This window comes from Chroicocephalus ridibundus, chromosome 2 (assembly GCF_963924245.1).
Source record: "Chroicocephalus ridibundus chromosome 2, bChrRid1.1, whole genome shotgun sequence".
NCBI lineage: Eukaryota > Metazoa > Chordata > Aves > Charadriiformes > Laridae > Chroicocephalus > Chroicocephalus ridibundus.
In genome coordinates this window covers 139,516,070-139,537,933 of record NC_086285.1, presented here as the reverse complement: position 1 = coordinate 139,537,933, position 21,864 = coordinate 139,516,070, and the positions used below count along the sequence as shown (strand labels likewise).

Sequence of the window (21,864 nt, the reverse complement as noted above, 5' to 3'; positions counted from 1 at the left end):
ATAATTCTTAGCAGAAAATGTAACGACTTAAATGATGACTGAAACTTCAGGCAGGTCAAGACTGATGGCAGGGTGGAATGCGAAAGTAAACCAAATTCATTGAGGGGTATATTTGATGTTGTTCAAAGGGCAAAAATAAAATCTGCAATTTTCTTGACTGGAAAGCATATAGGTTTCCTAAGTTTAACCCATATATGTGAGGAATGCTCCTTTCCCACATGTTGGCTGTAGGGCCAAAGGCACATACTGGTCTGACCTCGGAAACAGCGGCTGAGTCTGCATGCACATTCCATCTGCAGAGCTGCAGTGCCCACCACGTTGGCTCAGTGGCAAAGCTGAGAATGGATCTCAAACTTCCTGGTTCCCCATATTTTGCTTAAAAAAAAAAGAGATAAACAGGAGAAAAGCCCGTTCTTTTCAAGATCTTTTGTATCAACTCCATAAGATTCTAATGGTTGCAAATTATTTATATTACTGACATTATAAATGTTTTACAAGTTTTATGCTTTTGAGGTTTTTTTTCTTTTAATTGGGGACTAAATAATATAGAGCAGATTCAGAGGAATAGATGTGAAAGGTGAGGAAATTATTTTGCTCATTCCTTTTACAAATACGCAATTACAGGCAGGGAAGTCTAGTAGAAAGAGATAGACAAAGTGCATGATATCAGTGCTCGCATTTTCTGCAGGTTGCCCTGTGATATGTAGGGGATAGGATGTAAATAGTAATTAGAAAAATATTATGTAGTGGGTCAGGACTAACCTGGTTAAAACCCTGAACACCACTGAGGAAGCCTACCTCTGAGAAATCGACTGCCAGGTAAAATGAGGAGGAGGAGCTGGTAGCAAGGCCTTTCCAATGACTCATACAACACCGTGTGAACAACAAACACATCTACTGTGCTATTGCATATATTAAATATAACAAAAGGGCATGTCAGGAAGTTTCTTACAATTTTTGATTTCATGACATGCTTTTATTACTTTTTCCATCTTTTCAGTCACAGGTTATTAGATTTACTGCAGCTTTGGAAGGTACAACACATTAGTATCTGTCGGGTATGCTGCCCCTAATGACTTTCTTAGCTTGCTCAAGTACAAACATCTCGCACTGGTATTTGTCAAGTGAACACAATCTTTTACCTATTCATTTGTCTTAGGAATGAAGAGATTCATGTTTCCCCTGATACTCAAAGCAAGATTTCAATGAAGTCCAAAATGCTCAGTGCGTTGAAAAGACTAAATTTTGCTTGGTTTCAATGTTATTTAAAGTAATCTAAATAAGATTTCTGGCATAACGTTGCTTTGGCCGTTACCATTAATTAGAAGTTTTGTCCTCTTTTCTGCCTAAGTAGTACTCTGTATAAGTGCACTCAGCAGCTGCAAATTGCCACAGTAGCTATTGATCTTTTTGACATGCCTAATCAGCGTAATTCTGCTGATAATAGAAGAGTTGGTCTGGTCTGCCCAGATGCTATTGACAGAAAAAAAAATATGTATCAAAAAGAACAATGAAAAATCCAGTTTGATTACAACAATGAATTAAGTACTATCAGTCCTATCACATAGTCACATATTTGATCAATCTTGCTATTTGAGATATGAAAAATTTGGCTTAAACCACATGAAATTAATCAGACATTTTTACTCCTTTTCTGTAGATCTTATTCTACTCTCTGCTGAGTATTTTTGTTGTTGAATTCTCACGCAAAGTAATGAAAGTAAAGAAAGTTTCACTGTTTCATACAGATTTGCTATTAAATTAATTTCCCTTTAACTACTTATAGGAGACAAAAATGTTTCTAATGAGCTTTAGCCAAAGTACTAGTTGGTTCCATTGATTTAAATGGTATTTGTATCAATTCTTACAAGAAATAGCTATTATTACGTTATAACTTTTTTACTTTTGCATAGCAGGAAGAGGATTATCCTGAGTTTTTTGTCTGTGGCAGTTTCTGGCATTTATGTTTGAAACATGATTCTTTATCAGATGTTAGAAACGAATCTGAAAGACTGAAAACATGCAGTGCAGAGGTGAAGAAAAGGGCAAGAGTAAGAAACGAAATATCCTTGAGAGGTAAATGTTCCTGAAATATGCTTAATAGAAAGGGAACTATAATTGTTGTTGAAATAACTGCAGTAAATCTACATTGTAACTAGAACTGGGCCTTGCACAGTCTCTGTACCTTTTGTTTCTGATATAATTTAATAAAAATGCCTCTCAAGACATCTCATTAAAGGTGACTCATTATTGTAGAACTCCCATCTAATGCTTGTGTGGCTTCATTATTTTTAGCATAGCTACACCAGCATAAAATCACAGTGCTGTGGCTGTGACTACATCCTTCAAATTCCAGCCAAGCACTAACCAGAGTCTGATCTGAGTTATGACACCGTAAATCTATTGTATTTGAAATCATTGGGATCACATGCTCTACCAGAAAACAGTTTGCTCTACTGAATGCTTAACTACTGAACCACCACTGTGCTGTTATTATTATAGTTATTTATTATGAAAGGCTGACAGTTTGATAGAAGCTATTCTTCTCAGGCAATGTAATATAGATATGAGCGCTTGTGTATAACTCTTTCCTATTAATTAGTTTGTTGATATTTTATAAAGCATTAGCCATAAATAATTTTTTTTTCCAAATCTACAATACTTCAGGCTTTCAGCTAATTAATTGGATGCCACCTTTCTTATTTACAAGGGGATTGTGATGATAAATTATAGTTCATTTTGAACCAGTGCTTCCTCAATGATGGATTAGTGCCATTTGAAATTAGTTCAGAGAAGTTATATGAAATGCTCTGGGCCTGCATTAGGTTGTCCAGCTGCTAACTGAGCAGAGTAAGGAAACCACCACACACGCTAATTCAGAAATGCTTTTCCTGCATGCTCTCAGCCGTTCCACACACTGCTGACGCTGCTTCTAGTAAGCAGAAAGACCTTGTTTCAGAGGCACTGAGGCCAAGCTGCTTCTCAAATATCAAAACATGTGTTGGACTGTGCTGCAAAGGTGACTTTTCTGTTCTCTGCTGTGCAGCCACAGGAGTAAGAGGAGGTTATTTGCTTTCCTTCCCACTCCTTACAATTTAAAGCCATGTCCAGCACCTGAAAACTGCTTAATATCACTGTTGACTTGTGCTCCAAAGATTTGTGGCCTGTTTGTGGTTTGTGTGTGAGGTGAATTTCATGAACATGATCTTTCTTCCTCGGAGCGTGTTTTCTTTCATGTGAGAGGGGAAGCTTGTAGGTGTGTTGCTTTCTTCACAGTGTGGCTCTGGGACAGTTTACACTAAAAGCAGTAAGAATGGATGGATGGTCTCTAAGAGGGAGTGCACAGATTTTTAATTCACTGCAACCAGAAACCGTTCAGTGCAAGAAAGCCTGACTCAGGGGTCCAGTAAAATCTGGGGTAACCAACTTGTTTTTTTTATCTGAAAGGAGCAAAGGAAACAGACCTGAAGTTTTCATCCACTCCAGCTGTCTCTTGTGATCTGTTAAGTGACATGAGTTGTAGAGTAAGCTCAGGAGTTACATTCCAAGTTAGTGATTATTTTATATATATATGTATATAGCTACAAATATAGTATCTCATGCCCTTGTAGAAGGGGCAGTGGAAGGCCAACATGTAAGAGCAGGTGTGTGAGAAGCAGATGACACTCTTCACTGAGCAAGCTAAAGTCAACTGTTTGGGTCTACCAATGTCTTCTAGCATACCCGTACATAGCTGGATCATATATCACCATTTAAACAACTTTTCAGTATGTCAATGTAGCAAAAGACTGAGAGGACTGTTCTAAAAACATCCTCAAGCTGGAGTGTCTGCAGCACTGGAGACATTTACTGGGACGCATTTGTGGGCAAACAGTTGGTACAAAAGAAACTTTCCCAATAGGTGATGTTTGATGACAGTAGAGGTACTTCAAATGCAGCATGTCTTGAACTGGAGTTCAGATGGGCAATCAAGTTATTGTGGCATAAAACTTTTTCATGCTTCAGCTCATCAAAAACGACTGTTTGTGGGCAGGGCTTTAGTCCATAGAAAATGACAATGCAGGGATGGAAAACATCCTGATCTAAATGGTGGATGAAGGAGGTGTGCAGCTGTTGAATGTGATGTGTTTTTGTGTGTGCAGCCAAGCAGGCAAATGAAGAGGCTAAAGTCTCCTTAAATCCATGCCTGACTTAACTCAGACTGCAGGCTAAACTACTTCGCATTTCTCTACAGTTGGTCTAGGCTGAAAGCAGGCATGAGGACAGCTGCCATCACTCAGTTAATGTGCAGTAACCTGTTCCTCCAAATAGACAGTGTGTGAACTTAGAGAGCTGATCCTACCGCCTAAACCCACAGCATACATCCTGCGCAGTCACTTCCTTTGCAAGTTAGAATTAGAAATAGAGAAAGGAATATATTTTCGAGTCCTCTAGTCCAAAGATGCAGACCCACATACACAGATTCAGAGGCTCCGTTCTGGCAGCACCTGGACTCTGGCAAAGGGTCTGTCCTTATTGAACACCTCCCTTTCTGACAGCCTTGGGGATGGTCGCAGGGGAAACAGAAAAGAGACAACAGTATCGCGTTCAGCAAAAAGAGTCCTGCAGCAGGTTATTGGCAAATGGCTTGTCAGGAGATTTACAGCTAAATATGAAGCACTGCAAAAAAGGTTAAGATCTAAATTTAAGTCATGTTTCTCTCTCCCGCTAATAACATTTTTCAGACTAGTGGACTCACAACCAATTTTTGTTGCTGAACTGACTTCAGAACATTAGCTATGCCCATTTCAAATGTTTTTCTATTTGCTCTGCTGCTCCTAGTGATGAAAGAAAAGAGTTTTTTTCATCATCATCCTAAATCCCTTTAACTTTATGTTTGGAAAAGATTATAGATTTCATTAAAAAATGCCCTTTGGAGGGGCATTTCTTATTCTGAGTCCAAGGTTACATTTTTACACATGGAAAGTTTGTCCTAATTGTTTCCAATTTAACACTTTTCATGCTTAAGCACCCTTTTTATCTATCGAATGAGTTGCAACTGACGCCATTCCAAAACGACACATTTGCTATTAGTCAGCTCTTTTTCCTAAATAACGTAGTTTTCATAAAACAGGAAAACAACATCTCTTAAGACTTCTTTTTTTTTTATAACAACCTTATCTATCTACTGTACTTATCACAAAACAGAGGGTAATGCCAGATAGCAGGGCATAGAACAGGTAGCAGCAGACTGAAATCCCAAGTATTTCTGCTGGGTTTACTATATATTTGATAGTATTCTTATTGACTATCCAGTTATACGGCTAACAGGGATTGGAATGGAAAGTAAAACTTATAGGAACTGGCCATTATATCTCCATAAATATATGCAAGTATAAGTGAAAAACAGACTAAATTATCATATGCATCATAAACTACTAGCTTTGTATTATAACAATATTGGCCAATACTGCTGAGCGTTGGGATAAAAACTGTTGAGGAAAGATGCTCAGTTCAATTTATAATTGCCTCTCCATGGGAAACACCCAATGTCTGAGATTTCTTTGAACTAATCCTATGTAGAGCAATCCTTTATCCCATCCATAGCAGTTTTTGATTCACTGATCTCCCTAGGCCTTGCAAAAGAAAGTGTTGTTATCCCATTGTAGCAGGGAGGAAAACTAAGGTGATGTGGCCTCTTCTAAAGCTTGGGGAAAATGGCAAGGGAAGATAAAAAGCAAAAGGATTTTACATCAGTGGGAACCTTGATTCTGAGATTTAAAGTCTACAATACTGCCAGCTTCTCAGCTAGAGGGTCCAGTGTTTGGGAAGGTGGAAAGCATGAGGCTGCCTGACTCCACCGCCCTGGCATTGGGACAGGCTGCACCTGACCAAGGCAACGCAAGTAAGCGCTCGTCCTTTCCTTGCTACCACCATGATGGGGTTGGGGGGATGTCATCCATGAGCTCTGGGGCACAAGGCAGAGGATGCCACTCTCCGTGTGCACTGAGCCACCTCCTCCCGGCACTCAAGGGGCTCAGTAATGGCATGCAGAGAAACTGGAGCTCATTTCCTCCCCCGCCTTAGATGCGTGACACAGAGTCTAAGCTGTCTTTGGAGCTGTGTCTGCAACACATTGCACTTCAACTAATTCCATAACATAAATCTTGGAAAGGCCTTATAACTCGGAAGCAGCAGTGTGCAAATGAGGCAGTGCCGATTCCAGGCTTTCACTGCTAATGAAGTCTTCCTGTGCTGCTTGCTTTTTAGAAACTTTCCTGCTAAGACCTTTGCTAGATGAAAAAATTCTTCTACATTATGCTTCATTATATAGTATAGATATATGGTAAATATGTCATACCTGCTGGGTGAAATGACAGCACTGAACAATCAGAGGCTAATATACTGTACGTTAACTTCCCCACTTAGTGTCTGTAGTAGGGAGTCTGACACCTAATTAGTGCAAACCCCACCAGTCTTGCTAATCTGTGGTCACCCCTATTGCTAATATCACTTCAGCTGATCAGGTATTACCCATGGTGGGATATTATATTTACAACTATTTATGCGTTACAAAATTTCAGCTTCCTCCAAACTCAAAGTGGCAACTGCTTACAAAGGTCCCTCATACCTGTAACAGGAGAACCTGTTCCTTTGGGAAAAAGTGGTAATGTCATCTATTCTACATCATATGTTAAAAGCTGAGGGGATTCAGGTTGTAGTAGCTTCTCTTGGGCATCATGCTATTCAGGATTTATAAATTCAAGAGGGCCTTCTGCTGGCTAAAGAGACACAGACCCTCAAATTAGCAGTAGGTTTAAAATGCGTTTTCAGTAAGCAGTACAAAAAGCAGTACAAAACACTGGTTATTCGCATGCCCTGTTACTCCAGACTTGGTGGTGGTTCAGTTGTGCCCCTTGCCGACTGATTTCTCTTGGCATCGCTCAATTATTTTTACAGTGCAGACATCATTAAATGTGTGTTAAAAAGCAAGCAGGGACAGTGACACTGAGCAACAGAAGTGATTTCTGCTCAAAGCAAAAGAATATGAAAGCTGGGAAGAGAGGGAGAGTATTATAGAGTCTAAAACAATGTGAGTGATCCATTCCTATTAGGAATGAAGAAAAAATTATAAATCTGACTTTCAAAATATTTTTTAATGTTTCTCTAGAAGAACCTAAAAGTTTAGCACCATGATGGGCATTTCATGAAAGGTGCGGGCTCAGGCTGAAAACCCAAACATTTCTTGGCCGAACATTTCTTAGGGAAAAATCCTTCCATCAAGAAAATCTGTAGCCGCCAACACACCCTGCAGAAGATACACATGGAAGACAGGGAGTGGGAATAATGGAGGAGCACATGTTTACTAATGAAAAAGTTCTCCATTCTAGAATCTTATTTGATTTTGAAATGCTAGAGTTAGGAAAACATGGTTACTTGTTTTTTTTTTTACCCCTCATCTACATTTCATTAAATTGAAAGTAATAAATGTAAACCAATTTAAAGAACATTTCATTTCCTTTCTAAAATCACTAAGTGTAGTAAAATATATTTTTCTTGTTTATCCTCTGAGGGCCCTATGCTTAATTGATGCTGTGGTGTATTGAAGCATGTAGGACTAGGCACTAGTTACAGAACATCACAGTGCTGCTGTCAGCTTTTTTTACCCCAGATTGTTGGTTCTCTGTGGTTACTTGTAGCAACTGTATAGACAGACATGGCATGGTTATTCCTTACCAGCTCATTGCTGCCATCCTCATCAAAATCCTCCTCTATCCCATCAGTCATCTCTTCTCCATCCCCATCTGCATCTGGCCCTCCTTCAATTGGCTCTTCTGTAGAGTTATCTGCATTCTCTGATATGCATTCCTCTTGGATCAAATCAGCATTATCTTCCATTTGTTTCTTTTGAGCTTCTGTAAGGAAAACATACTCTATAGAGATTCAGTAGCTTTCCCTGTTGGTGGCAAAGAAAAGTGCTCTGAGGAAGAAACCTAAGCTTCCCATCTCCAGATGAGCTAGCGTTGTAAAAATCAGTGTGTTAATATCTACGAGGCAAATATGATCAAACCCCTTGTTTTCAAAAGTTAATGCATAAATCAAGCATAGTATCAACATGCTCATCTATCCCATGCAGTGGATGAAGGCTTGATTTACCAGTGGGTCCAGCTTTTTGATTTTCTGGACTTTTTTTTACCTTGGGAATCCAATTGGCATAGTCACCGTACATTTATCTATCTGCAGCCAATGAGAAGTACGTAAATGTCCATAGTCTGAGAAGCAGAAGGCTGTTAATTGCCAATAAGTGAACAAGGATTTGCATAAATTTGCTATGAATATAGCTCAACAACCATACAGATAATCAACAAATCCTTCTGGACAACTGAACAAATTTGTTATGGAGAAAAATAACAGTTTCTCCCTGTTGGTATAATGTGCTGAGGTAACTGGAGAATATCCCCCTCCAATTACCCAAATATAGTGTTTCCTGTCATTTCTTCAAAGCATTGAAAAGAAAGACCATTTCCATGGAGGCCCAGAGGATCTGTTCTGGTTGGCTTAGTGCAGATGGCTGTATTGTTGTGATTATGTGTTGTGAGACTCCTGGATATGCTGAGGAATTTCATCCAGCCAGCAGAAATCCAGAGGCAGACTGAGGGAGGAATGACAGAGACAGACTGGCCAGAAGAGTGGTTGGAGGGATCAGAGTCGTATTCCTATGCACATCAGGAGTTTAGATGAACAGCTTTATGTACTGAAAGTGAATATGGGCCAGAGAATTGGTTGCACGTAGCTGGAATACCAATGTCTTTTCAGTCTGAGGGTGACAATACCCATCAATGATAAAATTTCTATAACCAAACCATTTTTTTCTTTGTTGGATTGACTGTTCTGTAACACTAGCAGTGCATCACCTATCTTGTTGGATAGCCAATGAATCTGCAGATTCCCTGTGAAGCTTGATATTTTTCAGTTCTATGAATGTATGATTATTTTACTATAAATTATTACCAGCTGCATATAATATTAAAATCTGTCCATACTTTCCTGTATCATAATCTTAAACCAAGAGATTTGTATTTCCTTCTACCTCTGCACATTTATTTTGCAACTTACTTTCATCTCTTCAGTCTTTGTTAGTCTCTAGTCCCTCATTTTCAAATTCATTTACTTAAGACATAGAACAATTAAGCTTTTCTCCCTTAGTCACTTAATTTCTTCAGAAAGATTCTTGGACTTAAAAAATAAAAAAAAAATTGTCTTAGATAACTGCTTTGACAGTACTGTAGTCACACAAGTAGAAGTATTAGTAGACAATTCAGCCCGTGAAGCCCAATCTTCTATTGGTAAGGTGGTCTATACAATACCATGCTAGCTATAAATCATTGTGTTACTTGCTTTACTGTGCGAGGAAATGTGGATTGAATCAGCTATGCCTACTATGTCCTGCCCCACCACCTTCTGCCTCCAGCTGCTTCTGACATTAACTCACCTGCGGCAGTGGCAATTGAATCAACTTTGGTCAAGGCTTTCAGAAAAGGTTCCTGAAATTATGGACTTAATACGTTTAAATCGTAAAACTTTTAGGATACAGCTGCCAAAAAATTAGGCAATTTACTTAATTGTCTGAATGAGAACATAATCTGTGTTCTTCAGGGCAGTCTGAAGTACCAGCTCAGCATTTAACTCTTTTGGGCTCTTCTGAGAAGCTAAACTTAAGATCCTACCTTTCGGCACCTTTCAGAATATTCTCCTCGAACAGTTTTTTCACATCAAAACAGCTTCTTATCCCTGCCTTCCTGATTCAGATTTTTATAAACAAGGGAGCTATTCCTGCAGATTCCCTATGTACAGGAAATCCTTGTGTCTATATTCACCCTATTGTAGTGGTCAGGGGTTGATAACAGTAAAAGACAGAACTGTTACTGCAAGGAGTTTTCACGCAGCTGTAGAGCAGTAACCAACGTATGCACTGAGATTGGCCACCTGGTCTGTTTAACTTATCACATTCCTCCAGAAGTACAACTTTTAAGATTAATAATTAAATATTTTTCATGAGAGTGACGCAAATGTAAAAAACCAAAAGGGTAAGATGATGGCTTGATTTTTGTTTTGTGTAAATGAGATATAGAGCCTCTCTGATCCCAGTCTTAGTGAGGCCATACCTTCTGGCAGAGGAAAGTAAGAAATAATATTGCCAAACCATATAGAAGGAACAAAATCATCTCACATCTGACACTGTAAATGAAATAGTTCAGCCTCTGATATAGCTTTATCTTACACAGATCTTTTAGCTGAGGAAGCAATTATCTGCAGACTAATCACTCAGGCTGCATAGCCCTCTTCATCAGCTCAGGAGACTTAAATGGGGATCCAGGTTTACTGGTATCTCTGAGGTGTTTTTTTCTCCTCACACCCACCGATGAGAGGCAAGGAATATGGAGGATGGCTTTTGCACCTGGTGTTTTAAAACGTGAACGATTTGAAACCAGTTTGTCGTCTCTGAGGATATTATTCATTGCTTGTCTTCAAAAGGCATAACAGTATGATTCAATACAAATCAACGTTTTCCTCTTTGAGCTGATTTTTATTTAAATGAGTTCACTACAGTCCTTTAGCAGAAGTGAAAATTGGATATCAAAGTACAATGACATGCAGGTTGTTTTGCATAGTAATGAATTTTATATAAAAGCTCCCTGAAGTAGGGATGCGCCATCTCAGAACATTTCGGTACACAAGTGATTCAATGTAGTGCCTTGCAATTACATCTTCACTGATTATACCAACCTTTGTCTAACTTGCATAAAGTACAAAATAGAATCTAATGAATACATATTGTGTACAGTTCTCCTGAAAGAGATAATCACACTTTGTACTAATGATTTACCTTACACTTGTAAAAAAGCACTCGACTTATTTTGTGGGGTAAACTGTAACAGCTGAGGGATTGGTCCTTGTCTGTCAACTTAGAAAATGATTGTAAATAAAAGGTAGGGGATTTTTTAAGAGCTGGTGTTGTTTGTTTGGTTTTTTTCTTAAAAAAAAATTTAACCACAAAATATTTTTCTTTACTGTTCTGCCCTAGAAAGGCATTCATTAGAGTTATTTCTGGATGCCAGCGTGAAACTTCTGGGTTCAGAGAGATACCCCCTCAACAGATCAGCAAATAGAGCAGGCACTTGGGAACAGGAGAGATCCAGATCTAAATATCTATTTTGCCTGTATTCATGACCTCAGCTGCTAATTCCCAGCAACATTTTAAGTAATCTTGATGGAGCTCTCTTTACGTGTCCTGTTGGGTCTTTTTGGCTTCATAGATTTGAGTTAGGTAAGGGACACAAATCCGAGTGCTCAGACAACGAGGCAGCTGCGGATTCTGAGGCAGAATTTCTTCCACACATTTCACACAAAATACATTAGAAGTTTTCATCAGAGAATGAAGGGGGGGAAAAAAGGAACATTGAGATTTTTCATGAGATAAGGCTTCCATTTCCCCGCTGGCTGTCATCAAAATCAGCTCGCTAGTACACAGCTCCTGCACAGAGATATACCATGTGATTTATAAGGAAATAGCCAAGGAAATGCCATAGACAGCGGTAAGAATTGAGATTGTTTTCTATATATACTGTGGTGAAAATACAACCTTATAAATCCCTTAAAACTGCTCAGCATGGCTTTAAAGTGCTGCTAGGTGAGATCATTCAGCTAACAAAATGATCACTGCAATGCCAGAAATAAAGATCTTTATTAAATTAAAAAATAGTGTTGGACTTTGTGATTCCCAAGGTTTGCTTCAAAACAAAACATTTCAAGCCAGAGAAAAGCTGAACTAGAGGTGCGGCAGGTTTTACAAAGATGCCACAGCTTCACACAGTAGCCCAGGTTGGAAGGGGTCTCTGGACTCTCCAAGCCCAACCCCTCTTCAAAGCAGAGCCCAACTCAAAGCTTGGTCCAGGTCCATGGGGCCTTGGCCCAATGAGTTTTGAACATCTCCAAGGATGAAGCTACTCCAGTCTCTCTGGGCAACCTGCTGTATGGCTTTGTTGCATCTCTTTTCCTTATATCAAACAGGAATTTCCATTCATGCAACTGGTGACTATTGCCTATTGCCCAGGCAATAATTCTTTATATAGAGCATCTAATAATTCTTAATGTGGGTAGCACAAGCATGCCCAAGGTCAACCAACTCTAACTTAATTCTCTTCAGTCAATTTTTTAGTGATGTTTTTTTTTCCAGAACATCTAGTAAGAATCTTTTATTTTCTTGAACAATTCTTGAAGTGATGTTGCATGCTCTGTGAGGAATATTAATTTATCCTCCCAATAGTTCTACCTGAGAGTTAATTTACCTTGCTTCAGGCCTCCATTATGTAGCAAAATTTCTGGAAGGCTTCAGTTCTCTCTGGTCTGTCTGCTTGACTGATAACTAGGTTCTAATTTAATTCATTTGACTACAAATTGCTTTTACCTACCTGCTTCAGCTTTTTGCTGCTTTTCAATCTTTTCCAGTCTCCCTAGCAAGGAGTCAATTTTTGTTTTGATTTGGGTTAATTCCTTCTTGATTGTTTGCAACTCATCTGATTTCACTGTGGAAAGAGAGCAAAGATGCAAAACATGAAATAAACTGTATTTGTAGCCCCCCATGGAAAAAAACATGTTATTTTTTTCTTTTCTCTGTAGTACAAAGCCTACTCTCTCATTTCTGTCTGTATTTTTTGAGGTTTAACTTCTAAAAAAGAACATTGCTAATTAAAAATGCTGAATCCATGCTAGGAAACCACAGGATTCTAAGCCCTAATGGCAAGAGGTTATGTGAGGTGCATTGCTCTGTAATAAGCATTTCAGGCAAAACATCTCAAGGGCATTCTTAGTAAAGTATGTAGTACTTTAAAGTAACATTTACTGAAAAACAGCCTATAGTGAAAGAATTATTCAAATATGACAGACAGTTCACAATCTTGCAACGCTGTTTTGCAGGACTGTTTTATAATAATTGTGACAATAATAAAAAGATCCCTCAGAGTAGCAGGAGGTTTTTTCGACGAGAGTGAACGGTAACATAAATGCTAGGGCAGCCAGGACTGCAATGTTATGTTCCAGTCAACAACTTCATTACAATAGGTGTTAAGTATTATTGCTTAAAAAGCTTTCAGTTCTGGTAATTTCTTGTACTTTTTCCAGATATCTATAACGAAAATATTTCTTTTTATGATCACATCCAGCGACATGGAAGCGTCACCTATAAATTTAGAGCTGAAGTTTACAAATCTTTGTTGTCTTGCATTACTCTTCATTTATATTCATTATTACACTCCCATTGTCTACTATAAGACGGAGTAGCTGCTTTGGAAGTGTTTTGGCTTCAGAAGAAACAGCACTGCATCATTCGTGAATGACCTCATTATTCTGGCATTATCAGGACATGATTTTATGCTCAGAAGATAGTCCAAACAGATCCACTTGCCCTGTTTGTGCTAGGATATTATGTTGAAAAGCCCTAGAGGAGAAAATGGGAACCCTGTGCTATCATGGGAGAATAAAGCCATTTATAAAGGTCAAGAGCAGATAACACAGCTGTCTTTTACAACTGTTGTAGGAAGAAATGGACCATCACCTTAAACTGTGAGGGACTGGCAGTGGAAGAGCACTGAGCAGTATTACTCCTCCATCCTTATCATTGCTGAAGGAGGACATGCATTGACTTTGGTGTGTGTATCCAGAGCAATGGGAGGGCCCTTAGTGAGCCTGAGAAATGGGTCTCCTGGATGCATCTTGCCATATCAGTCCCATTCATTGACTCTTGGGCATGTATCTCATCATGATGTCTCATGGGTATTTTTTATCGGACAGTCAAAATCTGATGAAGTGTGCAGGCAAGCTGCTGCCTGCTTTGGTGGTAGTAAATGAGTATGTTTTTTGCTTCAGAACCAGCCTTATTGCAAACTTGCAGCATATTCACTGAGGTTGAAACCAAGGCTTTTTATCTTAGAGTTTGGGTCATGTGCATCATAGTTATAACAAGTCAGCTAAAGGCAGTAGTTTGCTATATGCGGTAATGAACTTGTTAGATCATGTGCTCACATTGAGAAATTGCATATCTCACACTATCATACACTGATGGTCGGGTAATGGTAGGACTAGAGGGAATGGATTAAAACTAGAGATGGGATGATTCAGATTGGACGTTAGGAAGAAGTTCCTCACCATGAGGGTGGTGAGACACTGGAACAGGTTGCCCAGAGAGGTGGTGGAAGCCCCAACCCTGGAAGTTTTTAAGGCCAGGCTGGATGGGTCTCTGAGCAACCTGATCTAGTAGGAGATGTCCCTGCCCAGGGGAGGGCGGTTGGAACTAAACGATCTTTAAGGTCCCATCCAACCCTAACAATTCTATGATTCTATGATTCTGTGATTCTGTGATTCATCTTGAATGAATGGTAGGACTTAGAGAACAAAGCTTAAAAGTGACCTTTGTGCTAGACTTTTATATGCTATACAGGATTTGATAGAATTATTCTGCATATTTATAGAGCAAGGAATTAAAATGTTCTTAGAAAAATAACGGGTCACTGTCCAATCCTCCAGATCTGTAACAAAACGTTAAGATTCTGACAACTGCATATTTAGAAGGTTACTGCTTCCTTAGGGGCAGTGGTTGGTCTGGTCTGGAGTAGCAAGACAGTGCAGATTCCAGGATGAAATGGTGTGAATCTGTCCAAGAGGAAATGCTAAGTGTCTACAGCAACCCGCTATGAAGCCAGCAGGCAACAGACCCTGTGCAGCCAAGCTGTTGGGTTAGAGGTGCTCCCTTGACTGGCAAACAGCAGGCTTGCCAAGGCTAAAAGGTCAGAAGTCAGAAGCAACACCATAAGAACCTAATGATATTTGTTCCTGGTCTAAAAAGCAAAGCAGAAAACGTTTGCACTTCTGAATTTGGTGAGGAAGCAGGCACATACATGAGGCTACTGTTCAACTCAGGTCAAATCTTCTGCTTCACAGGGGCTTCCCTGTGGTGTCTTGGTGAGAAATAAGTTTGGGAAGAAGACTGCACCAGACGGAACACAGACACAACACCAATGATTCAGCAGCATATAAAGATGTTAGAAACGACTGAGGAGCTTTATTGCTACCTTGCAAAATTCCCCCATGCCAAAACTATTTCCTCACTTTGGTCACTTAATCTACAATTTATCATTCACATTTCATAGAATCATAGAATCATAGAATTGTTGAGGTTGGAAGGGACCTTTAAGATCATCGAGTCCAACCTTTAGCCTACCCTGACAAAAGCCACTTCTAAACCATGTCCCTAAGTGCCCCATCTACCCTTTTTTTAAACACCTCCAGGGATGGTGAATCCACCACCTCCCTAGGCAGCCTATTCCAATGTTTAATAACCCTTTCAGTGAAAAAATGTTTCCTAATATCTAATCTAAACCTCCCTGACATAACTTGAACCCATTTCCTCTTGTCCTATCACTTGTCACCAGGGAGAAGAGGTCAGCCCCCATCTCTCTGCAACCTCCTTTCAGGTAGTTGTAGAGGGTGATGAGGTCTCCCCTCAGCCTCCTCTTCTCCAGGCTAAACAACCCCAGCTCCCTCAGTCGTTCTTCATAAGGTTTGTGATTTCATCATACAGTTCTTCATAAGGTTGTGATTCCATCATACAGTCAATCACTTCAAGTTAACACTAAAAAGGACTGAAAGAAAAAAGGGGAAAAATTTTCAACAAATCTGCACAACAAATTCCAAATTTCCATCCTGGTTCCAGCATTGCAATGTTGTATTTATTTGAGTTACTTATTGTCTTAATTTGCAGGGAATTGTAAAAATCTTCAAAATTATTCTTCTAGAGTAATTCCACTCTCAGTTATACTGTACCGAGTATTTCTGTAGTAAGCAGCAATCACTAAAGCCAAATTATGAAGGGTTCTGATGAACAACAAGCAGAATATAAGCCAGCAATACACCCTTGTGATAAAGAAGGCCATCAACATCCTGCATTAGGAGGCGTTTTGCCAGCAATTTGAGGGAGATGGTCTTTCCCCTCTCCTCAGCACTGGTGAGGCCACATCTGGAGTACTGTGTCCAGTTCTGGGCTCCCTGTCACAAGAGGGAATGAAGAAAACAAAGCCAGAATCTTCTCAGTAGCGCCCACTAAAATGTCAAAGACCATTGGCATGAATTAAAGCACATGAAAATCCATCTAAAAATTCCATCTAAACATAAGAAAAAGCTTTTTTTTTTTTCCAGTGAGGAAGGTCAAACAATTGCACAGGCAGCCCAGAGAGGCTGTGGAGTCTCCATCTTTGGAGATATTCAAAAGCTGTCTGGACACAGCCCTGGAAAGCCTGCTGTAGGTGACCCTGCTTGAGCAGGGCAGTTGGACCAGACGAGCTCCACAGGTTCCTTCCAACCTCAGCCATTCTGTGATTCTATAGTGTAGATCTTGGGAAAAACTTTAGGTTTTTTAAGCACAGTGTTACGACAAGTCAAAATGTAAAGACTGTAAATGCTGTACTTCAGGTGTCCTTCTTTGAGTACATAAATTCTCCTTAAAAATGTCACAGATTTTTTCTTTTTTTTTTAAATTTATCTCAGGCAAGAAATAAAGCAGTTGATAAACATGAAACCAGAGCTGCATCCGTCCAAAATATCTGTTCATCTGCTTTTGTGTAATAGAATAGGAAAATAAAGTAGCTTACTGCTTTTATTTGTTCCTATTAGCAGATAAGCAAAGGCCAGCAGGTGACAGAAATGCATGTTTTGAAAGGGAAAGAAATTACTAATGAAATTCCTCAAGCACTGGCACCAAAATGGCTAAATATCTTCATCAACTTTGATGCAAAAAAGTAAATAATCAGGTAAAATTTGCTGAAGTCATGAAATCAAAAGGTATCATCTATTCAGAGTGAATCAGAATGGAAGGGGCAGTCAGGTGATATTAAGGAATGCTACGTTATAAAAATGATGAAATGTAATTGCAGTAAAAAAAATCCTGCACTTGATTGACCCACAGCAGAGCTCCTATTCGTAACATGGAAGCTCATCAGAGGAAAAAGACAGTGACAGCATTATCCATGGGGTATAATCTCAGGTTGACAACAGCCATGAGAAAGAAAATGCAGTGCCAGGATGTGTCAAATGACGTATTGCTAAAAATGGGGAAGTACAATGCCATTGTACAAGGACCTGGTGAGAGTTCAGCTGGAATAACGTGTACAGGTTGAACCACTGAATTCTGGCAGGTATGTTGGGAGAAGGCCCTGAAGATGGCCGTAAGAATGGAAAGCCTGTAGTGTGACAGAAGAGTTTTTCTTGTTTGCCTGAGACAAAAGAAGGTAAAAACTTAACTTTTAAGTTAAGACAGCGTTGTCACAACAAATGGATATAAACAAATAAGAAACAAATTTAAACCAGAAATTAGAAGAAACAGAGACAGACAAAACCCAAACCTTAACTAGCTTTAAGATGGAGCTTAAAGGATTAGATGATGTGGTTACTTGGAACAGTAAGGAATCAGATTCGGTGACCCTTTCCAGCCCTCTGCCAGGAATACAAGGGCCTTTCAGAATGCATCTTTCATTGAAGCATCTAGCACCAAAAGAGACAAACTGCACCCAGCTCAAAAGAAGAGATTTAAAACTGAGGTCCATCACATTTTTAGAAATGAAAGTGCTACTGTAGAATTACAGCTGTATTTGGGAAACATTTTTTGCCGTAACTACAAATTGATTCATCCACAAAGTATGATTCAGATTTCTTTGGAAAGAAATGTCATGTATTTTTATTGAAGACTTTCATGTTTAATATAAAATATTTTATCATATTGTATTACTTTAGGTTTCGCTGAAAAATGGGTTAACTGAGGAAGCCAAATATAAACTATATGACTCAAAATGAATTAATTTAAAGGCATAATCCAGTACATATTGCGACATTTTAAGTGCCTACTCCTTAATCTCAAGCACACAGGGTGTAAAAAGTTTGATTAGTGTTTTCGTCCTGATTTCAGATGTGTAAAATGAAAGTGCATAGTCCAAGAGCTTCAGTTTCTGTGTTGTCAGAAAAAGTGAGTTTTTCCAAGTTCTAAATAGCAGTCTGCATCTGCTACTTCACACCATTAACATGAAGAACTCCTATGTGTAGTTTCCACACCAACATGTTTCATTTTATGAGTTACTTCTGATAAGGTAGAAACGTTGATTTTTTTTTTCTCTAGTCTTTGGAGTTAGAAAGAAAATAAAATATTGTCAACTCATCCTTGAAAAATTATAGATTCAGGAACGAAATCAAATCCTTCTAACTTGTTTTGTGTTTTGGAAGCAAACTTAGAACACATATTGCCACTTTTTGGTAAAACAAGAATTTACTGCCCTGGCAGACATTATTTTTGCAGATATACTCATCAACGAGCAAGGCATTCTTGGTATTATGCTTTTATAAGGTCTTTGCTGTGTGCCACAACAAACTTCTGCCTTTGGATTGCTGGTTTTCAGAAGTGAGTCCCTCTAATCCTGGTAATTTCACTGAAGGGTCTCCTGTGTTTCGACCTTTAATACTATCTGTATGGGTTCATCTTCTGGATCCAGTCTGAGTGTGGAGAACAGCTATGAGAACTGTTATACCTATGAGATTTCTACTTAAATCTGAAAAGTCTATTAGGGGATGTGATCTCATGGGAGTTTTGCCATTTGGGGGTGAAATCTTTCAAGCACAGGCAATACCATTTCGACATAGTTAATTCTGAACTTGTGATCAAGCTGTTTTACAGCCTTGAATTTCATTAAAACCCCAAATACCTTCCTTCCCACAAACTATGTTTCTCCTTATTGAAGAGATCCTTTATTTAACTAGCAATAAATTAGAATTAGAATTAACAGTGCATTAGGAGTTCAAGGAGTTCAGATTAGCCATGTAGAGTAAGGGGAAACAAAATACTAAATTGCTTCATGCCACAATTCAATATAACCAACTTTTCCAAGAAAATGGCAAAAGAAGCTGAAAAACCCACATTCTCTCCTTTCCAACTTGAAGCCCCTAAGGGAATGGCTTGGTTATTTCTCTGATAAACGTCTTACAATAAGCTGATTACATTCCTGTCCAAGTCAACAAAATTGTATTTCTACCTTTATGATAGGTTGGTTGGACTTGAAAAAAGGGAGGTAATTCTATGGGGAAATCAAGCATGAAAGTCTGTATACTGTGTGTCTGACTCCTTTTAAAGGTGTGCTGCATGCAGAAATAATATTTTCTGCAATTTATTCCAGCACGATAAAATATGTGCTCCAATTGCCACTGTAAAGAACTGAGGGTGGAAACCCAAAAGGGATCAAAACATCAGCCTGCATTTTTAGTGATGCATCTTGCAGCTGTTCTCTTCAGTGTTAAAGGGCTGGATACAAAGATGATCTTGTCACCTGGAGCTCTAAAACTGACATTTTTAGAATTCACACCACACCTAAATACATTGAATGATACTTTCACCGGGGCATAGCACTGTCTGTTAGGATCTCTGTACTCCTAATTGCACTTCTATTAAATAATTTACAGATTCTGCAATGTTTGCCGTGTTATGCAAACAGTATTTTGGAGGTCATATAGCAAGTGGCTATGAGTACTTGGCCTAGGGTTGTATTCTATAATCTAAACAGAATCACAGAATGGTAGGTGTTGGAAGGAACCTCTACGAATCGTCTAGTCCAACCCCCTGCCAGAGCAGGGTCACCTAGAGCAAGTTGCACAGGATCGTGTCCAGGTGGGTTTTGAATATCTCCAGAGAAGGAGTCTCCACCACCTCTCCAGGCAGCCTGTTCCAGTGTTCTGCGACCCTCCAAGAAGTTCCTCCTCATGTTTAGGTGGAACTTCCTGTGTTCCAGCTTGTGCCCATTGCCCCTTGTCCTGACAGTGGGCACCACTGAAAAGAGTCTGGCCCAATGCTTTTGACACCCGCCCTTTAGATATTTATAGGCATTGATAAGATCCCTTCTCAGTCTTCTCTTCTCCAGGCTAAACAGACCTAGGTCTCTCAGCCTTTCCTCATAAGAGAGATGCCCCAGTCTCCTGATGATCTTCATAGCCCTCTGTTGGGCTGTAATAGTAGTAGTTCCTTGTCTTTTTTGAACTGGGGAACCCAGAACTGGACACAGTACTCCAGATGCGTCCTCACCAGGGCAGAGTAGAGCAGGGGGATAACCTCCCTCGACCTGCTGGCCACACTCTTTTTAATGCACCATTGGCCTTCTTGGCCACGAGGGCATATCGCTGGCTCATGGTCAACTTGTTGGACTCCCGGGTCCACTCCCAGGTCCTTCTCTGCAGAGCTGCTTTCTAGCAGGTCAACTCCTAACCTGTATCGGTGCATGGGCTTATTCCTCCCTAGGTGTAGGACCCTACACTTGCCCTTGTTGAACTTCATTATGTTCCTCTCTGCTCAACTCTCCAGCCTGTCCAGGACTTGCTGAATGACAGCACAGCCTTCTGGTGTGTCAGCCACTCCCCCCAGTTTTGTGTCGTCAGCAAACTTGCTGAGGAAAGACTCTGTCCCCTCATCCTCATACGTTATGCATTACTTCAGTCCTGACACAGTATTATAAGACATTTTCTGAAATGCAGAATAAACAATAAAGCAAATTTGGTGATTATTCTGAGGAATATATATCTATATGTTAACGTAATATGCTCTGTCCCATTCACTACAACAAAAATCCAGATTTCTGGGTGAGAGATCCCCAGAATCTATGGGGAATCCCCATCTATTGGGATATACTAAGGTCCTCAGCTCTCTAGAAGAATTTTTGAGTTATTCTTGTTCTGGACAATGAGAAAAATAAATATATATAAATAAACTTATCTGCAATTAATTCATCTTCTCAAGGGCAAGTGAGTCTAAGAAGTCCGTTCTTATTACGCCACACTTTAGGACAATTAGTGAATTGAATGCACTGATACTGCTAACTTTTCGTATGGATAAGACAACAGTAAAGGAGGAGCAAAGGAGATATAATGAATGAATCTGTAAGTGTGTATACTTACTAAAGCTTTGATTCACTGTGTGAAAACCCAAAGACTCAAGGGCTGAAAAAGACTAACAAAATAGTTTAAATTCTAAGTCTACTAAAGTGAAGATCTTGAGCTGTACAGCTAACAGAGCCTCTCTCAGAACGTCATCTTTTCCAAGGAATGGCTCGAGCTCCTTGTTCCTCAGTGTACAACATTATCTTTAGCTTTGTTTATCACATTTCCATTCTTTCAGACACATGCATGTTTATTACATGTTTTCTTTCAAGGTGTCTGATACCATCAATTCATACAATAGGGTCCTAGTGGGCTCACTAGAAGTCCATCTTCTTTGTTGCTAGTGTGTGAGATTTGGATATATTATTCAAGCAGAGTAGATAATTGCCTCATGTTGATGCCATAGTTACCCCCTCTTGCAGTAAGGTGTACTGTTGGTGGATTCACTTATTTCACAGCTGTGTGTAAGACAGCATGATGCTTTGTTGGCCAGTCTGGTACTGCAAGTGTCTTTTTGAAGTCCCTTCATTCTTTCTAATATCTGATCCCTACCTGATCTTTCTCTTCCTCTTCCAGTGACGCTTCCAAGGACAGTATCACTCCACATAAGGGGCAGGGGAAGACAGGTGGGTGCTGAAAGATGCACGAAGAGGAAGATGAAGTTCCCAGGACATATTATGGGGTGGGGAGCTTGGTGAACATGGAGGAGAGAATGTGTATTGTTCATCAGCTCTTCTAAGGCCAACTCTAAAGAAGGGCTGAATAACCCCAAGTTGCCAATCCTGTTTTGGACTCCGTTTAGAACAGGCAAAGACACTTTGCCTCTTTGTACCCTCAAAGGGTCTGTCAAGAAAACCCCACACAACCCAG

General features: G+C 39.5%; 1 protein-coding gene across 7 annotated transcripts in view; it reads right to left on the bottom strand.

The window, feature by feature from the left end:
• RALYL (RALY RNA binding protein like) overlaps positions 1–21,864 on the bottom strand; it is a 411,166-nt gene that overhangs the window by 13,431 nt on the left and 375,871 nt on the right. For 4 of the 7 annotated variants that reach the window (XM_063327131.1, XM_063327126.1, XM_063327127.1 and 1 more), the window contains 3 exons: positions 21,547–21,627; positions 12,453–12,566; positions 7,717–7,895 (listed from right to left, as the gene is read on the bottom strand). In XM_063327131.1, the coding sequence (XP_063183201.1) occupies positions 7,717–7,895; positions 12,453–12,566; positions 21,547–21,627 (374 nt within the window). The remainder of the gene's footprint in view (positions 1–7,716; positions 7,896–12,452; positions 12,567–21,546; positions 21,628–21,864) is intronic. The other 3 variants (XM_063327132.1, XM_063327128.1, XM_063327129.1) reach the window with 2 other exon arrangements.